Source organism: Protopterus annectens, chromosome 6.part1 (assembly GCF_019279795.1).
Source record: "Protopterus annectens isolate FY-2018-M chromosome 6.part1, PAN1.0, whole genome shotgun sequence".
Taxonomy (NCBI): domain Eukaryota; kingdom Metazoa; phylum Chordata; order Ceratodontiformes; family Protopteridae; genus Protopterus; species Protopterus annectens.
Window position 1 is genome coordinate 301959923 of NC_056738.1, and position 20321 is coordinate 301980243.

Below are 20321 nucleotides of genomic sequence, written 5' to 3' on the forward strand. Positions count from 1 at the left end.
AAGTCAGAGTTTTAAAGATGACCCATGTATGCCATGGTTTGACCCTACAGTTGGTTTAAGGTATTACACAGTGAAGACTCTAGCTTTACCAATTGTTTCATTTAGTTTTTAGTAAATGCTTTGCCAGTGTGAACTTTTTATCATTTGGTTTGGATGTTATTTGGAATATTTTCCAGTCACCATTCTGTTATGAACAGCAGGCTTATTATTAAGCACCATGTTTCTAAAGTATGACCAAACAAATCTCTTATGCTGTACTGACAAGCTCAGAAAAAAGGGCAAAACATGACGTGACATTTCTATAGCAAGTGTGGCTTGGCTCTGTTGGCCTGAATGCACAAGTGCAGACTTAAAAAAAAGATAAAATATGATGTCATGGGCATTCAGAAGCCATGTAGCTGAAACGCTAATTTCCAAAAGGGGTTATTTGCACATATCTCATGGGTGTACACTACAGGAGGTTTAAACCATTACACAGTGAAGACTAGCTTGATAGGTATTTCTTGTGTGTGTGTGTGTGTGTGTGTGTGTGTGTGTGTGTGTGTGTGTGTGTGTGTGTGTGTGTGTGTGTGAAACAAAATCAGAAAATAAAGGAGAACAGAGTATTGAACACAGAACATCTCCTTTATCCTTCTGCTCCTGATGCAGGGGCCAGCCCTAGACACTCTTGAGCTCGTATATACCAATTTTGAGAATGCCAGACCTAGGAGAAAAGGGAATATTCAGAGAAGAGGTCATCTTGAGCTTAGTATATGTTAAGTCTGCATTTTTGGTGATTCAGTCTCACTGTTCTAAGATTCTTAATAATGAGTCTCAGAATTTCAAGTGGTTATCATATGTGTGTATGTATTTGTTTGTGTGTGCATTGTGTGTGTGTGTGTGTGTGTGTGTGTGTGTGTGTGTGTGTGTGTGTGTGTGTGTGTGTGTGTGTGTGTGTTACATTAACTACATTAACTTTCACATAATTCACACAAAAAGAACAACATTATTATATAGGCTTACCTTGTAATGTAATTAAACTGTTAGACTGAACAGAGATTGTCTCAAAATGCATTATGCTAGAGAGACAGCAAGCATTTGCAAAGAGGCTGAAACTTAATCTATATTTAGGGGAGTCTTAAATAAAGTGGGGAGATTGTATTTCACCTAAAGGACAACATAACCATAAACTGCTAAATGCAGTTCTTAGTGGATCCATAGTTCACCAAATTGTAAGTAAATTAGTAATCTAGTCCCAACAATTTTTAGATAAACGCCAGTAAATCCAGTGAAGCAAATGCGCTTAAATTATCTTTTCCCTTATCATTAAATACTGCAAGAGGATCCCTGTGGAACAACTAACAAGGTGTATGGCTAAACTCTTTAGTATACTATGTCTGCAGTACCAGCTAGAAAAAAATGATAAATCAACTATGCATACAAAACCACAGCATTCTTAACTACAGAAGCACATCAGGCCATTGGCAAAACATCAGAATCGTCATATTGGAGCATGCTCCCTCCATAATCATTATCAAATATTTATAAATATAGGCTTATTCATTCAACAATGTATCCTACTCAGAGAAGTCAATTCCTGTGTACCCTGCAGAGGTCACCATAGTTGCTTAAGGTTCCCTATTAGAAGACCGAAGATGCATTCTTTTTATGCGTCTTGGTCGAACTTAAAAGACTGAAATGGCAAAATATCGAAGCGGCTTTTAAGCAAATTCTTTCCCTGGAAAAGAATTTGCTTGGCCACTTCGTTACTTTGCCATTTTCGGCACTGTAGTGAGGTCTCGGAGTTGGTATATTTAAGTAGGGGGTGTGTGGGAGGTGAAGCCCCCACTCAATGTAATGTTTAAAGTGTTTTCTTTTTTTTTTTGTTGGAACAGTGATTTTTTTCTCTTGGAAAAAATCACTGTTCTGACAGTTCGACATTGTAAGCTTTCGCTTACATAGGGTCTATCAATCACCATTTGCTTTTTTAAGCATTTGGTGATCTAATATAGACCCATTGCTAAATACCCTGACATAGCAATGGATTTCATAGTCTCATAATGAATATCACACTATCTCCTCATATCATAACAGTAGAAAGCTATATTGCCACCAGGTCACCTTTACATCCTCATATGTGTTACTTTGCCACCAATTATTTGTGAACCTGTGTAGCACTTGCAGTTAGCACAGTTGAGGAGTAAAGTAGGCGCAATCTCAATTAAGTCACAACTTACTCTAGTGATATGTATTTTATTTTTATGTAGATATTCTGATGACTGGGATGTCTGACTGAATTGATGCCATTTTCAGTTTAGGCCCAGGAGCACTGTCTTCTTAACTCACATGTTCAGAGTTACACAATAGAAATGGAAAATGAAGGAACGAAACCCACAACCACAAGATTAATCTCCTTAAGAGATCATAGGTTACATTTTCTACATGAAGCTGACAGCAATGATGAGAGAGAAATTAAGGCTGCAGAACCATTCCATCTCTTCATTTCCTGCAACATTTATGAAACCGTTTCAAAAGCCATACACTGCTGCTCATAATTCTTCCTTTAGGCAAAACAGCGGATCATCTGTCCGCTCATGATTGGCAGTGGAGTTTTACAGTGTCGAGTTGCCAGCCCAGTGCCCAACCTTCCACAGAAGGCACACACATGCACACACTCACACCTAGGGCCAATTTAGAGTGTCCAATCCACCTACTGCATGTCTTTGGGATGTGGGAGGAAACCGGAGCACCTGGAGGAAACCCACGCAACCACAGGGAGGACATGCAGACTCTGCACAGAAGGCACCCCAGCCGAGAATCGAACCAGAGAACCTCTTGCTGTGAGGCGGCAACGCTAACCTCTGCACCATCATGGCCGCCCTGAGCAATATTAGACAACTGTTTTCTATAAACAAATTCAGAGTCTTAAGTAGAACTTAACATGTCTGTATATACAATTTATTAATTTAATTTGCAGAATTCTTTCCTCCTGTAGTTACAGCTTTTCTTCCTCCCCATTCTTTCCTAGAGACTCATGCTCACTTGTTTATCCTTCACTCTCAAACATCTTATAGCCTTGCCTGTCCTATACTGTCAGGACAGTACTATCGTTGCACCTTCCCAATTATCTTCTACCTCTTCCTCCTCCTCTTCACTTTTCCCTACCCCTTCCATCTTCACTATTAATATTTGAATACTTCCTATCGTTGGATCATCACTGTACTCATACTGTGTCATTCTATCTCATATTCCTTTAAAACACTTAGCTTACCTATTTTATACCTTCTTATATCTCTCTAAAGAAACATTCACCATTCCCTTTCAAATTTTTATTTATGAGGACTTTTATCTACCAGCACTTATTTCTCTGTACCTTTCATTTTAAACTAAGATGTCACCTTCTTCCTAACTTCCTCCTGAATATATATGGTCATTCCTGAATCACTTCTGACATTTTTCCTCACCTACTTACATTCTTAAAACATGTGCACTAAATCTGCCCCTTTCTCTTCATGTGTCCACCATTTCAAATTAATTTTATTCTCTTCCATTTTCAAACTCCTAGGAGAATAAAACCAATGGCAAATCATCCTCATTTGCTGTTCAGTATTCTACTGCAGCTGTATAGTGCCCTAAACAGGAAACCTCTTGGCGAGAGATTATCATCACTGTTCGTCTACCCATTATGTCATTATATGCAAAATACTGCATTAGTCATCTCTTTCTAAGACTTACCCACTTACATAGTGATGCTATATTTCCCCATACCCTCAAGGATATACAATATTAGAGTTATTATATTTAGAGATGTGTGTGTGTGTTTGGGGGGCAAGTGGCAGGGGCTTGTATCTTGGCCAAAAAAAATGAAATTGCAATTTGATGAAAGTTGACTGTGTATTGTTGATTTTATTTTCTTCTTTATTTTCCAGATTACCTTCATTTCATTTACAGAATTAATATGAATGCATAAGTCTGCTATATATACCATAAAAGTTGTGGTGGAAATGATACACAGAGAGCCCAACCAGATACAGTTTTTCCTGATGATATACCATGTTTTATTATTTCAGCTTATGTCAGAATTTTGTTTATTTTTTACATAGCTTTTGATCCTCATTTCCCCTTGGCATGTGCACATTGCATACAATGTGCTCCGCAAGAACTCATTTATCATCTAGGTTTGGAGCAGTTGGTATTCTGATTGGGTACCATGTGCTGCTCCTTCAGAATTTGTTCAGCAGTCTGGCACAATATAATTATGTCTCTGATTGGCCCTGCATTATAAATCACTGAAACACTGAGAACTTATGTAGGAGCCAGGCTGAATGGCAAGACCCGCATTACCTTCTTGGCTTCTGAGGTAATGCCAAAACAGGACAAATATGGTTATTAACATTCAATTTCACTATAGCATAAAGAGGCTAGAATTCTACATGAACAGAGCAGTTCCATTTTAAACCAGTATAAGTGCACAATGGGTATTGATGTGAATGTATAGAGTATGAGGAAATCTGAGATATTTTATGGATGCACAGAGCCTCGCCACACCATCTAATTGAGCAGCTAATTTACACAGACACCTTCTGTTGGTTTGGCAATATGTCTATTCTTGAAAGGGCAGTAAACAATAAGGCAATAAGGATTAGGACTGCTGCAGGCCTTTCACTTAGAATGCATTATGAGTCATGAAGCCTAGGTATCTCACAGGTTTGCTGTATACCTTAAAAAAAACACCTTTGCAGGAGCTGTAAATGGCTGCATATGTCTAATCAGCACTCCCATGTTGACATCTTCACTGCGGCCTTAAATGCCACAGTGTGCCCCACCCTTCCTTGTCACATCTGAATGATGGCATAGGATTCTGATCTACAGTACATTCTGCCTAGTTTAAGAGGTGCCTTTTGCTGCAGTCATTATGAGGTTGTAGGGCAGTATCTTTAAGGAGTTCACTGTAGTGCACTCTCACCTCATCTGACAGCCATCACTATAATACTGATGTCTGACATTTCCAGAAGCAAAAGACCAGTCTATCTCCAGTATCATATTGTTTAAGACACATAATGCACGTTAGCATAGATCTTTAGAAACGTGTACCTTAAGAGTCTCAGACAAACATCTGCTACATTTAGTATGTACAATTTAATGCACATTTTGTATCCACAACTTCTCTATAGGTTTTTCAGCCATCTGCCACATTACTTCCTTACATACTATTCAAATGGCAGACCTGCAAATTTACTCAGATGGGCTAGAACCACCAATAAATGTTGGCTTCATAGTCATTGCTCAATCATGGTACCAGACACTGACCAGGGCTAGAACCACTGAAGACCCAGGGTGATATGATTAGTACTCCGCCATGGTTTGGAACATGGTCTATAGCTGGGACCACCAAGAACCCATGGCCATGCACTCAGTGATCAGCCATGGTATTAGATGGAGTCCAGGGATGGAGCCACCAAAGACCCAGGGTGAGATAAGCAGTGCTCAGCCATGGCATGGGATACAGTCCGCTGCTAGGACTACCAAGCACCCATGACAACATGCACAGTCATAATAGTGGGTAGACAGCTAAAATGCAGTCTGGGCACCTGATGCACCATCTCATGTAGCAGTGCCATTTCATTTTTTATTTTTGTTTCCACAATGCTGTTGGAAAAGGCAGGACACTGAGTATCTCATTCCAACAGGGGAATTGTTTGAGTGTCTAACCTTTTCAGTGGATATGTGCTGTAAAGGTGTCTACCCCAATCCATCACTGAAGGAAGAAAATTGTGATTGGAAGCTTGAGCCTTACTCTTCTATGACTGAAGATCCTCCTTAACCTCTCTAGTCTAAACACACAGCCACATCCGGTGATGCTATGCAGGGCCATATTCCTGATGAGGAGTATATCCTAGCACTCAGTAAAACAAAGCAATTCATCTCACAGCCATAGAAAGTGTAACCAATTTATTACAACAAGATGAGATAAAAGCTTTTGAAACAATACTTTTTGGGTCAGTTTAAAAATTCCAGCTTCATTTCCCATTTAAATACAGGCCTATAATTATATGAGTAACAAAGCAGTCATGTGATAAAGATGACTTTTCTAAAATATACTTAAGCATTAATACATTTAAAATAAATCATTTATCTTTTAAAAAACTTTTAAATCACGTCTAATAAATATAATTTCTAACAATCCTATGATTGCTTGCACTGTTCCATGTGATGTTAATTGTTTCATTTTACTGGCTGGATTTGTCGCATGTCATATTTATCTGCTTGAGCTGCTTGCTTCTGCTCCATATCCTGACACCCACTAACTCAGCATGGCAGCCTTTGCAAGCTCAGTATGTTACTGTGTTAGTAGGTGCATGCATGCTTTTGTGGATGAAAAACTGCTTACTAATGGGTAGACTTGCTTGCAGCACAAAAACTATGATGCCTTTAATGTTACTATATTGTAATGAGCTTAGGTTTGTCACCCCACCTCCAAGATGGGTGAACTGACATCAGTCACTCACTCCTAGCCTACCTCTCATTGCCTCTACACATCCCATAATGGTAATCAAATATGAGTCATCTGGGTTGCAATAAGGACTTTAGTGTTCTGCACCATGGGGTCCCTGCACCTGCCCACCTTGCACGTCTTATACATTTTGATCTTACAATAGTTGGAATTATTTCTGATGCACTTTTGCAGCCAGATAATCATAGGCTTCTGCTCTTTCTCTGCAATCTCATACTAGGAAACAAACTTTGGGTTCTGATTCCTTTTATTGTGAAAGAGGTACATGCACAAAAGTGCTAGCCATTAAAAACTGATTCAAGTAAAGCACACAGAATTAGGTATATTGTATGACTAATTATTTTCTGTAACCAGATGTAAAATATATATATATATATATATATATATATATATATATATATATATATATATATATATATATATATATATATATATATATATATATATATATATATATATATGTATATATCATGCTAGTGTTACAAGAGACTGCCAGGCAAGATGCATAATATCTTTTTACACAACAAGTTTTTTTCTAAGAGAGAACAGTTACTGTGAAATTCAAAAGGTGCAAGTAAACTCTCCACAGCATATATTTATTGCATATTTTCACAGGGGTATAAAATGGGTTTGTGACCCAAAGCTCTAGACACTTTTGGCACACTCTGACAACGAATAACACACTGATGATGATATGCATTTCCCTAATGCTGGGCTATGTTTGAGCAGGCAAAGTGTGAAGTTTGATATTATACATAATTTATATCTTCAACTTAAAATGTTTACCAATATCGCCGTTTGAAGAATTGGCTACAGAAAAATTAAGCGTTGAAGTGACGTTCTTTATGATATCAAGTACTGGAGTGAGATTTTCAAACTCACTGAGTTCAGGAATCCTAAAAGGGATAAAATAAACAGTGCATTAGTAGGATTGTATGTTTTAGTCTTTTGATCTGGTGTAATGAATGATGATTCACTTAGATTATGTTCTTACAATTTGCTGCCGCTGCTTAAATTGATCTTTGTTGAGTTCTCCAAAAGCGTGTTAAATACAAAATTAGTCACAGTGGCACAGCTGGCACTACTCACTGTTCTTATAGCTTGAGTCAAGCGATCATTTAGGTATGTCCAGTTCTGGTTAAGAACGATCTGTACAACAAACATAAACACATTTGTCATTGCAAAGTGGTGATTTTAGCTCTGCAGCTGCATTGTAATAATAATAATAATGATTATTGATGTGAGCTCTAGAAAGTGAGAAAATAAGAAGCAGTGTGGGTAGAAATGGAAATATTAATTCAACAAATATCAAAGATCTTGTTAAACATTGTTATGAGGTGGGGCATTTCAGTTACTTGTTACACAAAACAAGCTATTTATCATCTGCAAATGAACAACACATTTTTTATTATCCATCCAATACATCAAAAAAAGTCGTCCATGGATTATCAAACCAATACATGTGTTGTACTGCACAGACATATACTGATGTCACTTAGGTTACTAATACATATGTTGTACTACACAGAAATATGCTGGTGTCACTTAGGTGACATATATATGTTGTACTACACAGAGGTACACTGATGTCACTTAGGTGACTAATACATATGTTGTACTACGCAGAAGTACACTGATGTTACTTAGGTAACCAATACATGTGTTGTACTGCACAGACATATACTGATGTCACTTAGGTAACTAATACATATGTTGTACTACACAGAAGTACACTGATGTTACTTAGGTGACTAATACATATGTTGTACTACACAGAGGTACACTAATGTCACTTAGGTGACTAATACATATGTTGTGCTATGCAGAGGTACACTGATGTCACTTAGGTGACTAATACATATGTTGTACTACGCAGAAGTACACTGATGCCACTTAGGTAACCAATACATGTGTTGTACTGCACAGACATATACTGATGTCACTTAGGTAACTAATACATATGTTGTACTACACAGAAGTACACTGATGTTACTTAGGTGACATACATATGTTGTACTACACAGAAATCTTGGGTACATTCTGTGCAGAATTTGCATGTTTTTCTTGTGTTCTCATGTGTGTGAGTTGTTCCAGTTTCCTCCATGATTTCAAAGACATGCAGTAGGTGGATTAGGCACTTTAAATTGGACATATATTTGAGTGTACGTCTGTATGTGTGGTATGAAAGAACAAACGCAGAAGGCTCTATATGATTGTCTCTGTTAAAGTGACACCCTGACCCATGTGCAGAAATGGGAAGAGTAGTCGTGCATGGATGGATGAATGGGTGGATTGATGGATATAGCCCTCCAACTGAATCTGTGTAAATATTCAACTCTGAAGGATATCTTTTTAGCTTGAATGCATCAATAAGGACTTATAAACAGTAAAAAAGTCACTGATCATTCAGAATCCATGTAGCTAAAACACTTGTATGCCCTTAGGTCATTATTTGCATGTATCCTACAGGCCTCCTTTCTGGAGTTTTACGGTATTATGCAGTTGAGACTCTACATTGTTTGGGTCTTCCTTGTTGTTGTTGCCTATTTGCCTATCCTTTGTGACCATTTACCTGTTGTTTTATTCTGTAAAGAAGACTTCACAAAATCACAAGTATTCAACTTTGTGGTAAACAAATTAGCACAATGCTTTGGCGCAAAGTGATATACAAGTTCTAAGTCACAAATTATTGCATTTAAAAGTACCAAAATTAAGATTTTTTTATTGTTCAGATAAATAGATTCATAAGGTTAGTTGTTTTCAATATTTCTCCACATGTTCAATATCTCTGTCTTATGACTGCTAAGTGAATGTCCAATATAATGCTAGAATTGTGATTTTGCAGATTAACAACCAAAATATAATATGGGACAGAGCAGTATGATAACATCAATTATTGTATCTTAGATAAAAAAGTAAAATATGCGTATAAAATAATGAAACGGATGATAGATATAATCAAAAGATTCACCATAGTGAAAACAGACCAACAATTTTGTCAAGTACCAGTAATTCTAAAGAAGACATTCAGAGTTTTCATCTTAACACTTCTATTTACAAAATTTGGTATTATAGATTTCCATTCTAAAAGGTAGTTTCACATTCTGTAAATAAAATCAGCCTTGAAGGCAAACTTGGATAAAGAGACACTCATAGGTGGTATGCTGAAATGATGGATATCAAATATTTAAAATTGATAAGAGTTATGAGCAAACTTTTTCCAAATTAACACTATTATATAGAACCAATAGGTTTGGCAATATTTAACAATAGCAGACACATTTCTGTTTAAATATAGGTTCATAAGTCTGATGATGCACTTTTCATTGTGGAGTGTACCCTCATGATGTTTACATAGGATAGGGTAAGCTATGATAAAATGTGAGCTGTTGATCAAGCAAAACTCCTCAAAATGAAAGATCTAATGACAACACTATCTAACATATAAAGCAAGGACATCACATGGGGGGGTGCAATGCTCTCCCATGTTAGTGAGTACTATGTCCAGGATATTTGAGCTCTTCGTGAGTGCGCTGGCTTCCTGTTTCAGAGCATTTGCATTGACAAAGTCCAACAACTTATGAGCCAGCATGTTTGTTTTTGTTTATGTTTCCCAGCTGATGGTAGGATAATTAAAATCACCTATGAATAAGGTGTTGGGCTGTGTGGCAAGTCACTCAAGTAAGTGCAGGTATGTAGTATGCTTTTCCTGTTTTATGGTGTGGAACCTATAGCTAGCCATGATGTGGTAAGTGATTTTGCCTATGGTTAATTTGACATGGAGCAGCTCAAGAGAGTCATACTGTTTGACCAGTCCTGAGGTGTAATTATCTTTGGTTCTTTCACTCTCAGTTTGTGGTCTGAATGTATGGAAGCCATTGTAGCCCTGCGCAGCTGTCACAGTGCTTTCTGTGGCATTGAACCATATTGTGGTGACTGCACAGATGTCAGCATCTTCCAAGGTGAGTAGTGCTTACAGAGAGTGCAGTTTCTTGTTTAGACTTCTAGCATTAAGCAGCAGTACCTTAGGTTTATCTACAGATGATTTTGTTATGTTGGGAGGTTGGTTATTTTGACACTATCTAAAAAAAGGCACAATACTGGTAGCTAATGTCCTTGCCAGTATCTGTAATCCCAGAGGAGACAGGTGCAGAACATCTTGGCCAAAGCAATATGGCCTGTCATCTATGCCCTTCCAGGCTGGCACATACTGGATCCCCTTGGAATGACACCAGAAGCCATGCCAATTGTTAATGTAAATCATTTTTTGATTGTATTGTCGCATCATCCTTGGAGAAGGTAGAATACTGCTTAAGGCTTAGCTTATACATGCCTGTGACACATAATTGGAGAGCTCAGTCATATCTCTCTTCATAAAGTCCACAGAAGTACATCTCAAGTCATTCACCCTCACATGGATTATGACGGAGTCATACTGGTACTTGTGGTTGTGTGACATGAGTGCTTGAGTCACTTGACAGATCCTGGCACCTGACAGGCAGCTAACCATAACCCACTCCTTATCTAGCCTGGTGAGGGGAGCATCTGTGTGTCTCACTATGGAGTCTCCTATGACCAGCACATTGGGTTTTGTGGTGTTATGCCTTATGGGTTTATTTGTTGAGACACTGGTGTGTGTGTGTTATTATGGCAGTGGGGGGTTTTTGCACTGTTGTGTATGTAAATGGTTTCTGAAGGCCCCATTTGGAAAGCCTCTGGTCTTTTGTTAAGTTACTAGTGAGAACCTCTGCATATCTGGGTTTATGTGTTGTATCCTTATTTAGTGTGGGAAGTGATAAGTGTGTGCTGACAACCTGTTTGGCATTCAATTTGTTTGTATGTGAAAGTCTTGCGTCTGTAACTGCATCTCTCACATAAAGTATTTGGTTGTTTGTTTCAGGAGTAAGTGGTTGTCAGTATACATCAGACAATTGCTACATTGCCTCAGGATGCCCATGTCCATCAAGTTGGCCAGAGAGATGATGGGAAACTGCCTGCCCATGATAGCAGGTTATTACTGTATGTTTTATTAGGGAAGGGAATGGGTTAATTTGACAGGATTGTGCTGGTAGCTAAGAGACTATAAGCGGGACCTATACTTTGGGCAGACTAAGGTTGAGCAATAAAACAATGCTGCTCAGTGTGTGAACATGTTGTTCCTAGAGCAGCAGAAAAGAATCGAAAAGTTTCACGACAGTTGTTTAGGGAAGAACCTAATCTTCAAGGCATTTGCATCTATACAGGGTACTGTCATCCGCTACTGCATGGAGAGCATCTTTGTGCAAACACAAGTTTTAAATACCAGCAAAGAGGAACAAGTTTTAAGCTAACTACCAATCAGAAAAGCACATACAAAGCCTTCCACCTGCGATCCCTAACTCAGATTGGTTAGATCAGTATACTTCTGCCACAAGAGTGCAGAAAAACACTTTCTTAATGTATAATGGCTGGTTTGGAGCCCAAATGTAAGAAAACCACACAATCTAGCTATGACAGCCCTAGGACTATCAGATACAGTGTAAAAACTGTGCAAATAACTACTTAAAGCAGCAGTAGCCACTACGTTTTTTTTGAAAATTGCAGTAAAAAAAAAAAGTAAATAATTTAAGAAAATAATAAAATACAGCTGCAATTAAGAGAAATGCAAAAAAAAAATGTTTTTGTCTTTTGAGTAATGGATTGCTTCAAGTGAAAGCAGATTCTCAGTAGCCCTAAGAAAAGTCGCCAAATGGCAAGTAGTTGTGAGTAACTGTGTTCCATACCTTTAAAACATTAACAAACTGGCTCCATGAATCATTTCCTAATTGACCATTTTCTTTAAGAAGATCTGTCACTTTCTGCAGTATACTGGCAAGAGTTGGTTGGTTTCCTCCACCTTTGGAAAACAAAATTTGGATAAGACATAAAATGAAAATGTCAAGTCTTTACAGTACTGGTTTAGATCAGCAATAACGATGAAGTACAAAGCAGTATGACTAACATATAGTATATTGAGAATGCTGAATGCCTATCCCCCTGACATAAATGCTTGAACTCTCAAAGCACTGATCCCACTAGAATGCAGTTCTGAAATCAGTTTCTCATCGGACTGTTGCTGCTTCTGCTCTCATAAGATATACAATTAGTTCTAAAGATGCACAAAAATACAATCAATGGGAAAAACTCTCATATTCCACAGTGCAGCATCACACAGTCTCTTCACGATGTCCTGCAGAACTGCAGTACCAACAAGACTCCCACCAACACACACCCACACCTACACACAAACACGTGTATGTGTGCACACATGGGCATACACACCCACACCCACACACATGAACATGTGTACATGCAACTACACAGACACGCATGCATGCATGAGCTCATATACATGTATACACACCCACACACACAAACATATGAAGCTGCAAGCACACACACCCACACACACACACTATTGGGCATTATTCCTTGCTTAAACTTTCAGATCAGTCAGCCAGTGTTCCTAACTCTCACTCTTCCATGCTGCATTCTTTGGGCAAGGTAGCACATGGAAGATGTATAAATGAAACAAGCTCACTCTTACCAGATTAAATGAACTTTGCATTTCCCAGAAGAAAGTACAATCATTGCAAATGTATAACAATTTTCCTGACTCCTGACTAGATCACTGGAAGAAATAAAACTGGAAAATTGTCACATCAGCAAGACACAGCAGGCTCAAGTTATGCTTTCAGATCAAGTGTTTCTGTCTACCCTAAGCAGATAAAGTACTGCAGATAGTGTTGCATCTCCATATGAAAATAGCATTAATGAACAAGTTAAGTTACTTGAGAGAAAGTTGATGGGTGTAGCACCCAGAAGCTAAAGAGAAGAGGAAGGGGAAGAGTTGTCATATGATTCGTGTGAGCATATGTATGTGTTTGTATGTGTTTGTATGTGTGTGTGTGTGTGTGTCTGAATGTGTGTGTGTGTGTGTGTGTGTGTGTGTGTGTGTGTGTGTGTGTGTGTGTGTGTGTGCATTTGTCTGGACACACACACATTTGTATAAATATGGACTAAGAAAGGAGTTACTGTAGCTAATTGTGTTCCCTACATTCTTATTTTGTTCTTCTTCAATCCAAAATAAAACACTAAACTTATTTAATATAATGTTTTCCTTCTGCAGTATCAATCTATTTACTTCTGCAAGATTTTACGACTTATAATTGTTGATGTATATACCTGTCATAATTATGTTTGTTGTTTAGGGAGAAATTTAACTTGTTTTTTTTTTTTTTTTTAAAACTGAAACTCACTTGTTAATATAAACATACTGTGGAGGAACTTTTCTCCCTGGGTCTTGGCTGAAAATGGATTCTGTCCAGTCAAACTTCCTCAGTCAACAACGAAACAAACAAATCAATAAATGAATAAAACTATATTAAAATCTGTAATACACAACAATTTACAATTTTTTTTAAACCTCGCCTTTTTATAAGGAAAATTAATTATACCCATGCATTTACTAATGCCTCCCCATTTTCATCCTTATATATACGTTTTGTTGAATAACTTCTTTAGTTATTCCTTGCCTCCTTCTCTCATATTTCACCAACAGGTACATAATATGTACTTGTAAAAGGTAAGTTTTGGTCCGTTAATCACAAATATATTATTCTGTCCTCTTTCTTCCTTCTTTAGAAAACAATCTGCTGCTTGCCATGATGGTGGCCATAACTTTTCTATCCCTTACCCTTCATAACTGCTAGTTTCATATATTCTAGTCACATATTCATATATTCTAGGAATAACACATCACTAGCATGTCACTGTGCTCCTTCTTCTAGTATTTGCTTAATGCAAAATATACACAAATCTTTACCAGAGGAATTAAACTCTCTTCCTGAAACACATATGCAAACTTATTTTTGACTTTGTTACCACTGATCTTATACCATTCGCAAGATGATGCTTCTAAACCTAGAGAATTCCCCACCTGATATTCTATTCACATCTTTTTTTTTATTCCCTTTCTTCTAAACTTTTTGAATTCTGGATTACTAACTCCCTTCTCTTCATTTCCCCAGCAAATAAAATCAGAATGCAATTACTGTCACCTTATAAATATTCCAAATTCTTTACTACCTACTCTGCTATTATCACAATTTGTTTGATTTTCATCTGTTCTCTCCTGAAGTCTTCAAAATGACATCTAACACAGAACTTCTTACTTGTCATAAACATTCAGTCCACTTTTTCTGCCCAGTAACTTCATTTTTTTCTATCTTTCTCATTCACATTCTGCATTCTTTTACTTGAGTAATTAAGTCATCTAATTTCTGTACTTGAAGCATATCTTCTACTTGCCTCCTCTTTTCTGTATAATAACTATGTCATTTATCTGCCATATGCCTTGTTTTACCCTTTAAGAAAAACCTCTACATACATCTTCAAAACTTCCCACAATTTTTTTAAAATGTATATTTATGGATTCAGATAATGATCTTCTACATATTAACCCCTTTGCTGTCATTGTACTTCCACATTCTTCAGAAGTGTTAGATTACTAGGGCATTCTCCTTGCCCTTTATGTATTTCCTATTCTCTGCTTGGCATATACTTTGACATGCTACTACAATAAATTTATTATGAATAAACTTTATCTTACTACATTTATCCCACTTAAAAGGAGCAGGTAATATACGCTTATGCAATTTATTCTCCTGTAGTATATACATCACAACAGTTCTCTTATTTGTGTCACTCAATAGTTTTAGCAGGTATTTGTTTCCTGTACTTACAATTAATGTCCTGCATATCCTCTTTCAAACTTCATGATGCCTAGAAACCCAAAACTCCTTTGTTTCTTATAGCTACTAGTTCTTAATTATGTCCTAAACACCATTAATTCCTAAACCCCCCTTATTCTACAGACATGTTTGCCATATATACTCCAAGCATTATCAGTATGTACATCTTGAATGTATATGTAACCCATTTCCCCTTCTTTGTGTAAGCTGTATTTCTCTCAGTCTTAATCACATATTTATCTGATTATGCTTCAATGGATTTCTCTAAGATGAGCCTAGTAACATATATAAGTGTCTGGTATTGCTCTTCATATTTACATTATCAATTGCAAAACAATGTTACATGCAATCTATTGCAGGATTTAAACTTAAAGTTTATATGATAGGCCAAATAGCTGCATTAATACTTGATCTCTGTTTAATTCAGCTAAAAATTATTTTAAGTGTTGTTCATAGATATACCGACTGAATCCATAAACATTCTACCCCCACTGAATCCATAAACTTGTACAACTTCACACAATTAATAACCACACCTGCTAGAGTCAGTAAAACTTCAGGGAGACGCTCAGTATTACATTGGATTCTTACAAACCAGACAAACTGAGAAAAGTAGGCTGTCATTCAGATAGCATAAGTAACCACATACCAACATAATGCTATTAGAACCCACCATTTCCTAGACAAACATATTATCTATGATCAAATACAAAATACAATCGATTTCAGCAAACATATTTTCAATGAAACACTAAAAAAATATAACAGGAAAGTACTTAGAACAATGCCGCTAGATACTGCTGTAGAAAACACTTTAATAACTTATTCTTAAAGACCCTTAATAATCTAGCACCAGTATGTAATAAAAGAGTAACCCTGCACCATAGCTGATAAAGGAAACAAAAAAATCATGATAAAAAGGGATAAAGCCTAGAAAAACTGGTATAAAAATAGAACTCAAAATGTCCTACAGCCTAGCAAAACTCCATCTCAAACAGGATAAGCAAACATACTATACCAACCTATTCCCTCCAGTAGAGCTCTTTTGAGTGCATACCTTTAACTCCTAGTGGGCGTGGCTTCAGCATTTAAAAATTTAAGTTATCACTTTACATTTTTAACAAATACCCATTGACAGTGGTCATATATCAATACAATTGTGTTTGCTATCATGTATGCTTCAAGATAAAATTTTCTGATACCTTGTATGTAACATGGTTTTGGAATTATTAATGCAAATATGAACAGGCAATATTTGACGCCTAGAGGAGCAGTAGGGTGTAACTGCAGAAACGCCTGGAGAAGTCACTCGGCTGTAATGAGTTCCCAAAACGTTTTTGGCCATCACTAAATAAACTATTCTACCCTGGCAAGACCACCAGTCTCTGTCCAAAAACAGACAATGTGACAGACGCTTCCACACACAGTTTATTTCCTACTTTATACAATCAATATTATCTCTCTTAGACACTAACACATCTACCCCCTCTCTCTACCCCGTCCAATAAAAAACATCCACAGCTCTTCAATTTTAGTTCAGTACCTACCTCACTCATAAGGAAGTTGCCCCTTAAAATAAAAACTACTTCTGTAGCTTTAAACCAACTGCCACCTAAAATGGCTGCAGAAGTCATAGTCTTTTGTGTGTCCATACTAATTAATAGGTCCATAGCAGAAAGATACATCCCATCACTGTGGAAAAATCTTACATCACACCACTTCACAAAAGCAGCACATCTACAGAGTTTACTAACTACAGACTGATAGAGATTCTCTCCCCCCTCCAAAATATTAGAGAAATGCATCCATATGCAGCTGATGCAATACCTAAGCTCACATAACCTGCTCTCAGAAACACAACATGGCTTTAGGCTCCAGCACAGCACCACTGCTGCTCTACTACATTTTACCGATATAATAAACCAACAGAGAAACGATGGTCTGCTTGTGTCCACCATGTTCTTAGACTTGTCAAGGGCATTTGATACTGTCTCGCACCAGCAACTGTCCATTCGACTCTCCTCAACAGGACTTTCACAAAACTCCTTGTGGTTCCTTAGTTACCTGTCTGGAAGGCAACAAGCCTTTACATGGCAACAAACCTACTCATCTTTTCAACCAGTTACTACAGGTGTCTCTCAGGGCTCTATGGTCCTGTCCTATGTGATATATTTATTAATGACCTCACCACCTCCACTCATCATGCTAGTCTAGTTCAGTATGCAGATGACTCAACATTCATATGTGTGGCCAAGCTCCAAGACATTACCCAAAACTCATTCTCCTCTGTAGAAACCTGGCTCAAAGAATCAAATCTCCTGCTCAACCCCAAGAAAACTAAACTAATGCATTTCACCTCAAAAATTTGCCAAAATTCAAAGCAATCTTTTACTATAAATTCAGCAAATAATACTGTCATTTTAACTGTAACTCACAGTATACTTCTAGGCGCTATAATAGATGAAAATCTCAAATATGACCACCACATACTACATACCATTAAATCTACACACCAGAAACTGGGCTTCCTTTATAGGATCAATGGATTCCTTACAAATGCTGCAAGAAAATCTCTAGCCACAACCTTTTTACTGCCGACTCTCTTATTTGCTGCTTCTGTCCTAACAAACTGAAATAATACTCAAACAAAGAAACTTGCCTCCTGCTGCAATAAAATAAGTAAATTTGCCACTGGTCTCCCGCATAAGACAGGCCATTGTCATTGCTTAAAGCAATTAAACTGGATTGAACTGCACAACTTTCTAACATATTTATAACTAATTGCAGCACACAAACTCATTCATCAACCAGAAAACTGCCCTGCACTACAAAACCTGTTACTACCCTACTGTCCACCAAGGATCATCCATTCTAGTAACAAATTCTTATTATTTACTAGTAAGCCAAATAATGTTGCAGGAGACACTGAAATAGTATCTCTATGCAAATAAAACCCTCTGACAAACTCAATAGTTTTAAACCACTGCTTAAATAACATCTTAACCAATTCTGGTCCTGTACATGCTCATTTGTGTTCACAGAACAATACTCTAAAAATATTCTCCTTAAGCATAATATTCTCAACTTCTTTTTGAAATGACAGAACAATTTTTACATAACTGCTGCCTGTACAATTCACTAAGTTGTATCTATGCTTTCTGCTTAATAACTTCCACCTCTGTAAAATCTTAGCATGTATACATGTAACTACTGTTTGTGTATAAATGTAAATAGAAATGTAATTGCTCTGTTTGACTGGAACTTAGTTTAATGCAATGTAAGCAAATGGAGCTTTTCTCAGTTTTTCCTTCTCAATAAACAAAGAGAAATAAATAATAAATAAATAAATATGTTGTTTATCTGTAATTGACAAAATGGTCATACTTCTCAAATAGAGAACATGTGCCCAAAGACCAGCTCACACCCTTCTATGGTCTGTGACTTAAACAGAACATGCTGGGGAGACAGATATGTGTTCCAGGGATTGCCTGTCCTATGTAACAGGCTTCCCATCCATGTGAAGCTGTGTTCATCTATTACCCAGTTTAAGCACAACCTGGTCTGGTAGAGGGGGAATAAGAAAGTTACACCGGGTCTCACACCCATGTCCTTTATGGACAGAGGAAGGTTATAAATGCCTGGCCCTCAATATCCTATTTGGATACATGACATCATTATTCTTTCGGAAAAACATGGCTAAGTTTAGAAAGACCCCCCCCCCCCGGGTTGTTAGCCTAGTAACAATTTATAAATCTATGAATCTATGAATTATTCCTGACTTATGACTAAAGTGACTCCTATGGCTAGGGTCTAATCGAACCTTAGTCATCTGAGTCATAGCAAGTGTCTCATCCTTCTATGTTACAGGGTCAGTATGTAGGACTAGTCCTTGCTATTTGCAGATAATGTACTGCTGATAGTTTTTAACCCCACACTCACTATTCCAGCAGACATTATGAAATATGTTACAAGTTTCTGATGTAATGTCATGGTTCAAAATTAATCACATAAAGAAAAAATATGCTAATTACTCATTTTTACATCTGTCTGGACTTAGAACCCTAGAGTTTCAGAGTTCACTACACAGGAACATAGATTTTTCAAACTACATGCACTCAGCTATACATTCACCTATAATTATTTTTGTATGCATACTTCTGAAATTCTGACAGATAGTCTTACTTTCAATATTTTACTTTTGGAAATTGAAGGACATAATTACTGAAGTTTGACAACAATTAACAGAATAACATTTTGATATTTATCATCAAATCCAGTTTCCCTAAAGGCATTACGCACTGATTTATTATAAGAAACTGTTAAGAACTGATTTTACTCACACAACTCTAATGTTCAAAGCATTTTGACTTTTGTAGATACAGAGTCAAAAGACTGTATGTTGAAAGAAAGACCACATGAAACATTTGTAAAAAAAAAAAAATCATATTGACAAAGGGCCAAATTCCAAAAAAATTGCTCTTATTGTAAGTCTGCCCTGATTCTGAAAGACTTGCTGTCAGTTTAATGACTTATTTAGGTGTAAGACCTATCTATAAACAGGCTTAATCCAGGGGGCAGATTCCAAAACACTTAATGTAAATGACTTACTTCAGTGGAAGGCCTGTCTATAAACAGGGTTACAGCAGGGCCAGATTCCAAAAGACTTACTCTTGGTGTAAGTGACTTACATTAATGTAAGGCCTATGTATAAACAGGTTTACCCTAGGGGCTAGATTCCAAAAGACCTGCTCTCTTACACTGGGAGATGGCTTTTGGGATGGGGCCCAATGTTTCTGCAGGTTAATTTCAATGCACATTCATATGGGGATTGTGCCTCCATCATTATTGCTCCAGGGTTGCACATCTTGAATGGAAAGGACATGCAATTTCCTTACATCTGGCCATTCATTTTCCTGAATATGAAACTCACGTTCTTAACATTTTTTCCAGGGGAACCTAGGAAATTATGTTGCCAGCATGCAAACATCTGTGTCCTTGGAGAAACATATCAAGGAAGTACAGTATTTCAGCCTGCTTATATTTATATTTCCCATGTA

General features: G+C 37.2%; 1 protein-coding gene across 1 annotated transcript in view; it reads right to left on the bottom strand.

Annotated features, from left to right (window-relative positions):
• Positions 1-20321, bottom strand: part of ABCA12 (ATP binding cassette subfamily A member 12) — a 793480-nt gene that overhangs the window by 434107 nt on the left and 339052 nt on the right. The window contains exons 31-33 of the mRNA XM_044075367.1: positions 12256-12368; positions 7488-7642; positions 7280-7389 (exon numbers count right to left, since the gene is read on the bottom strand). Of these exons, the coding sequence (XP_043931302.1) occupies positions 7280-7389; positions 7488-7642; positions 12256-12368 (378 nt within the window). The remainder of the gene's footprint in view (positions 1-7279; positions 7390-7487; positions 7643-12255; positions 12369-20321) is intronic.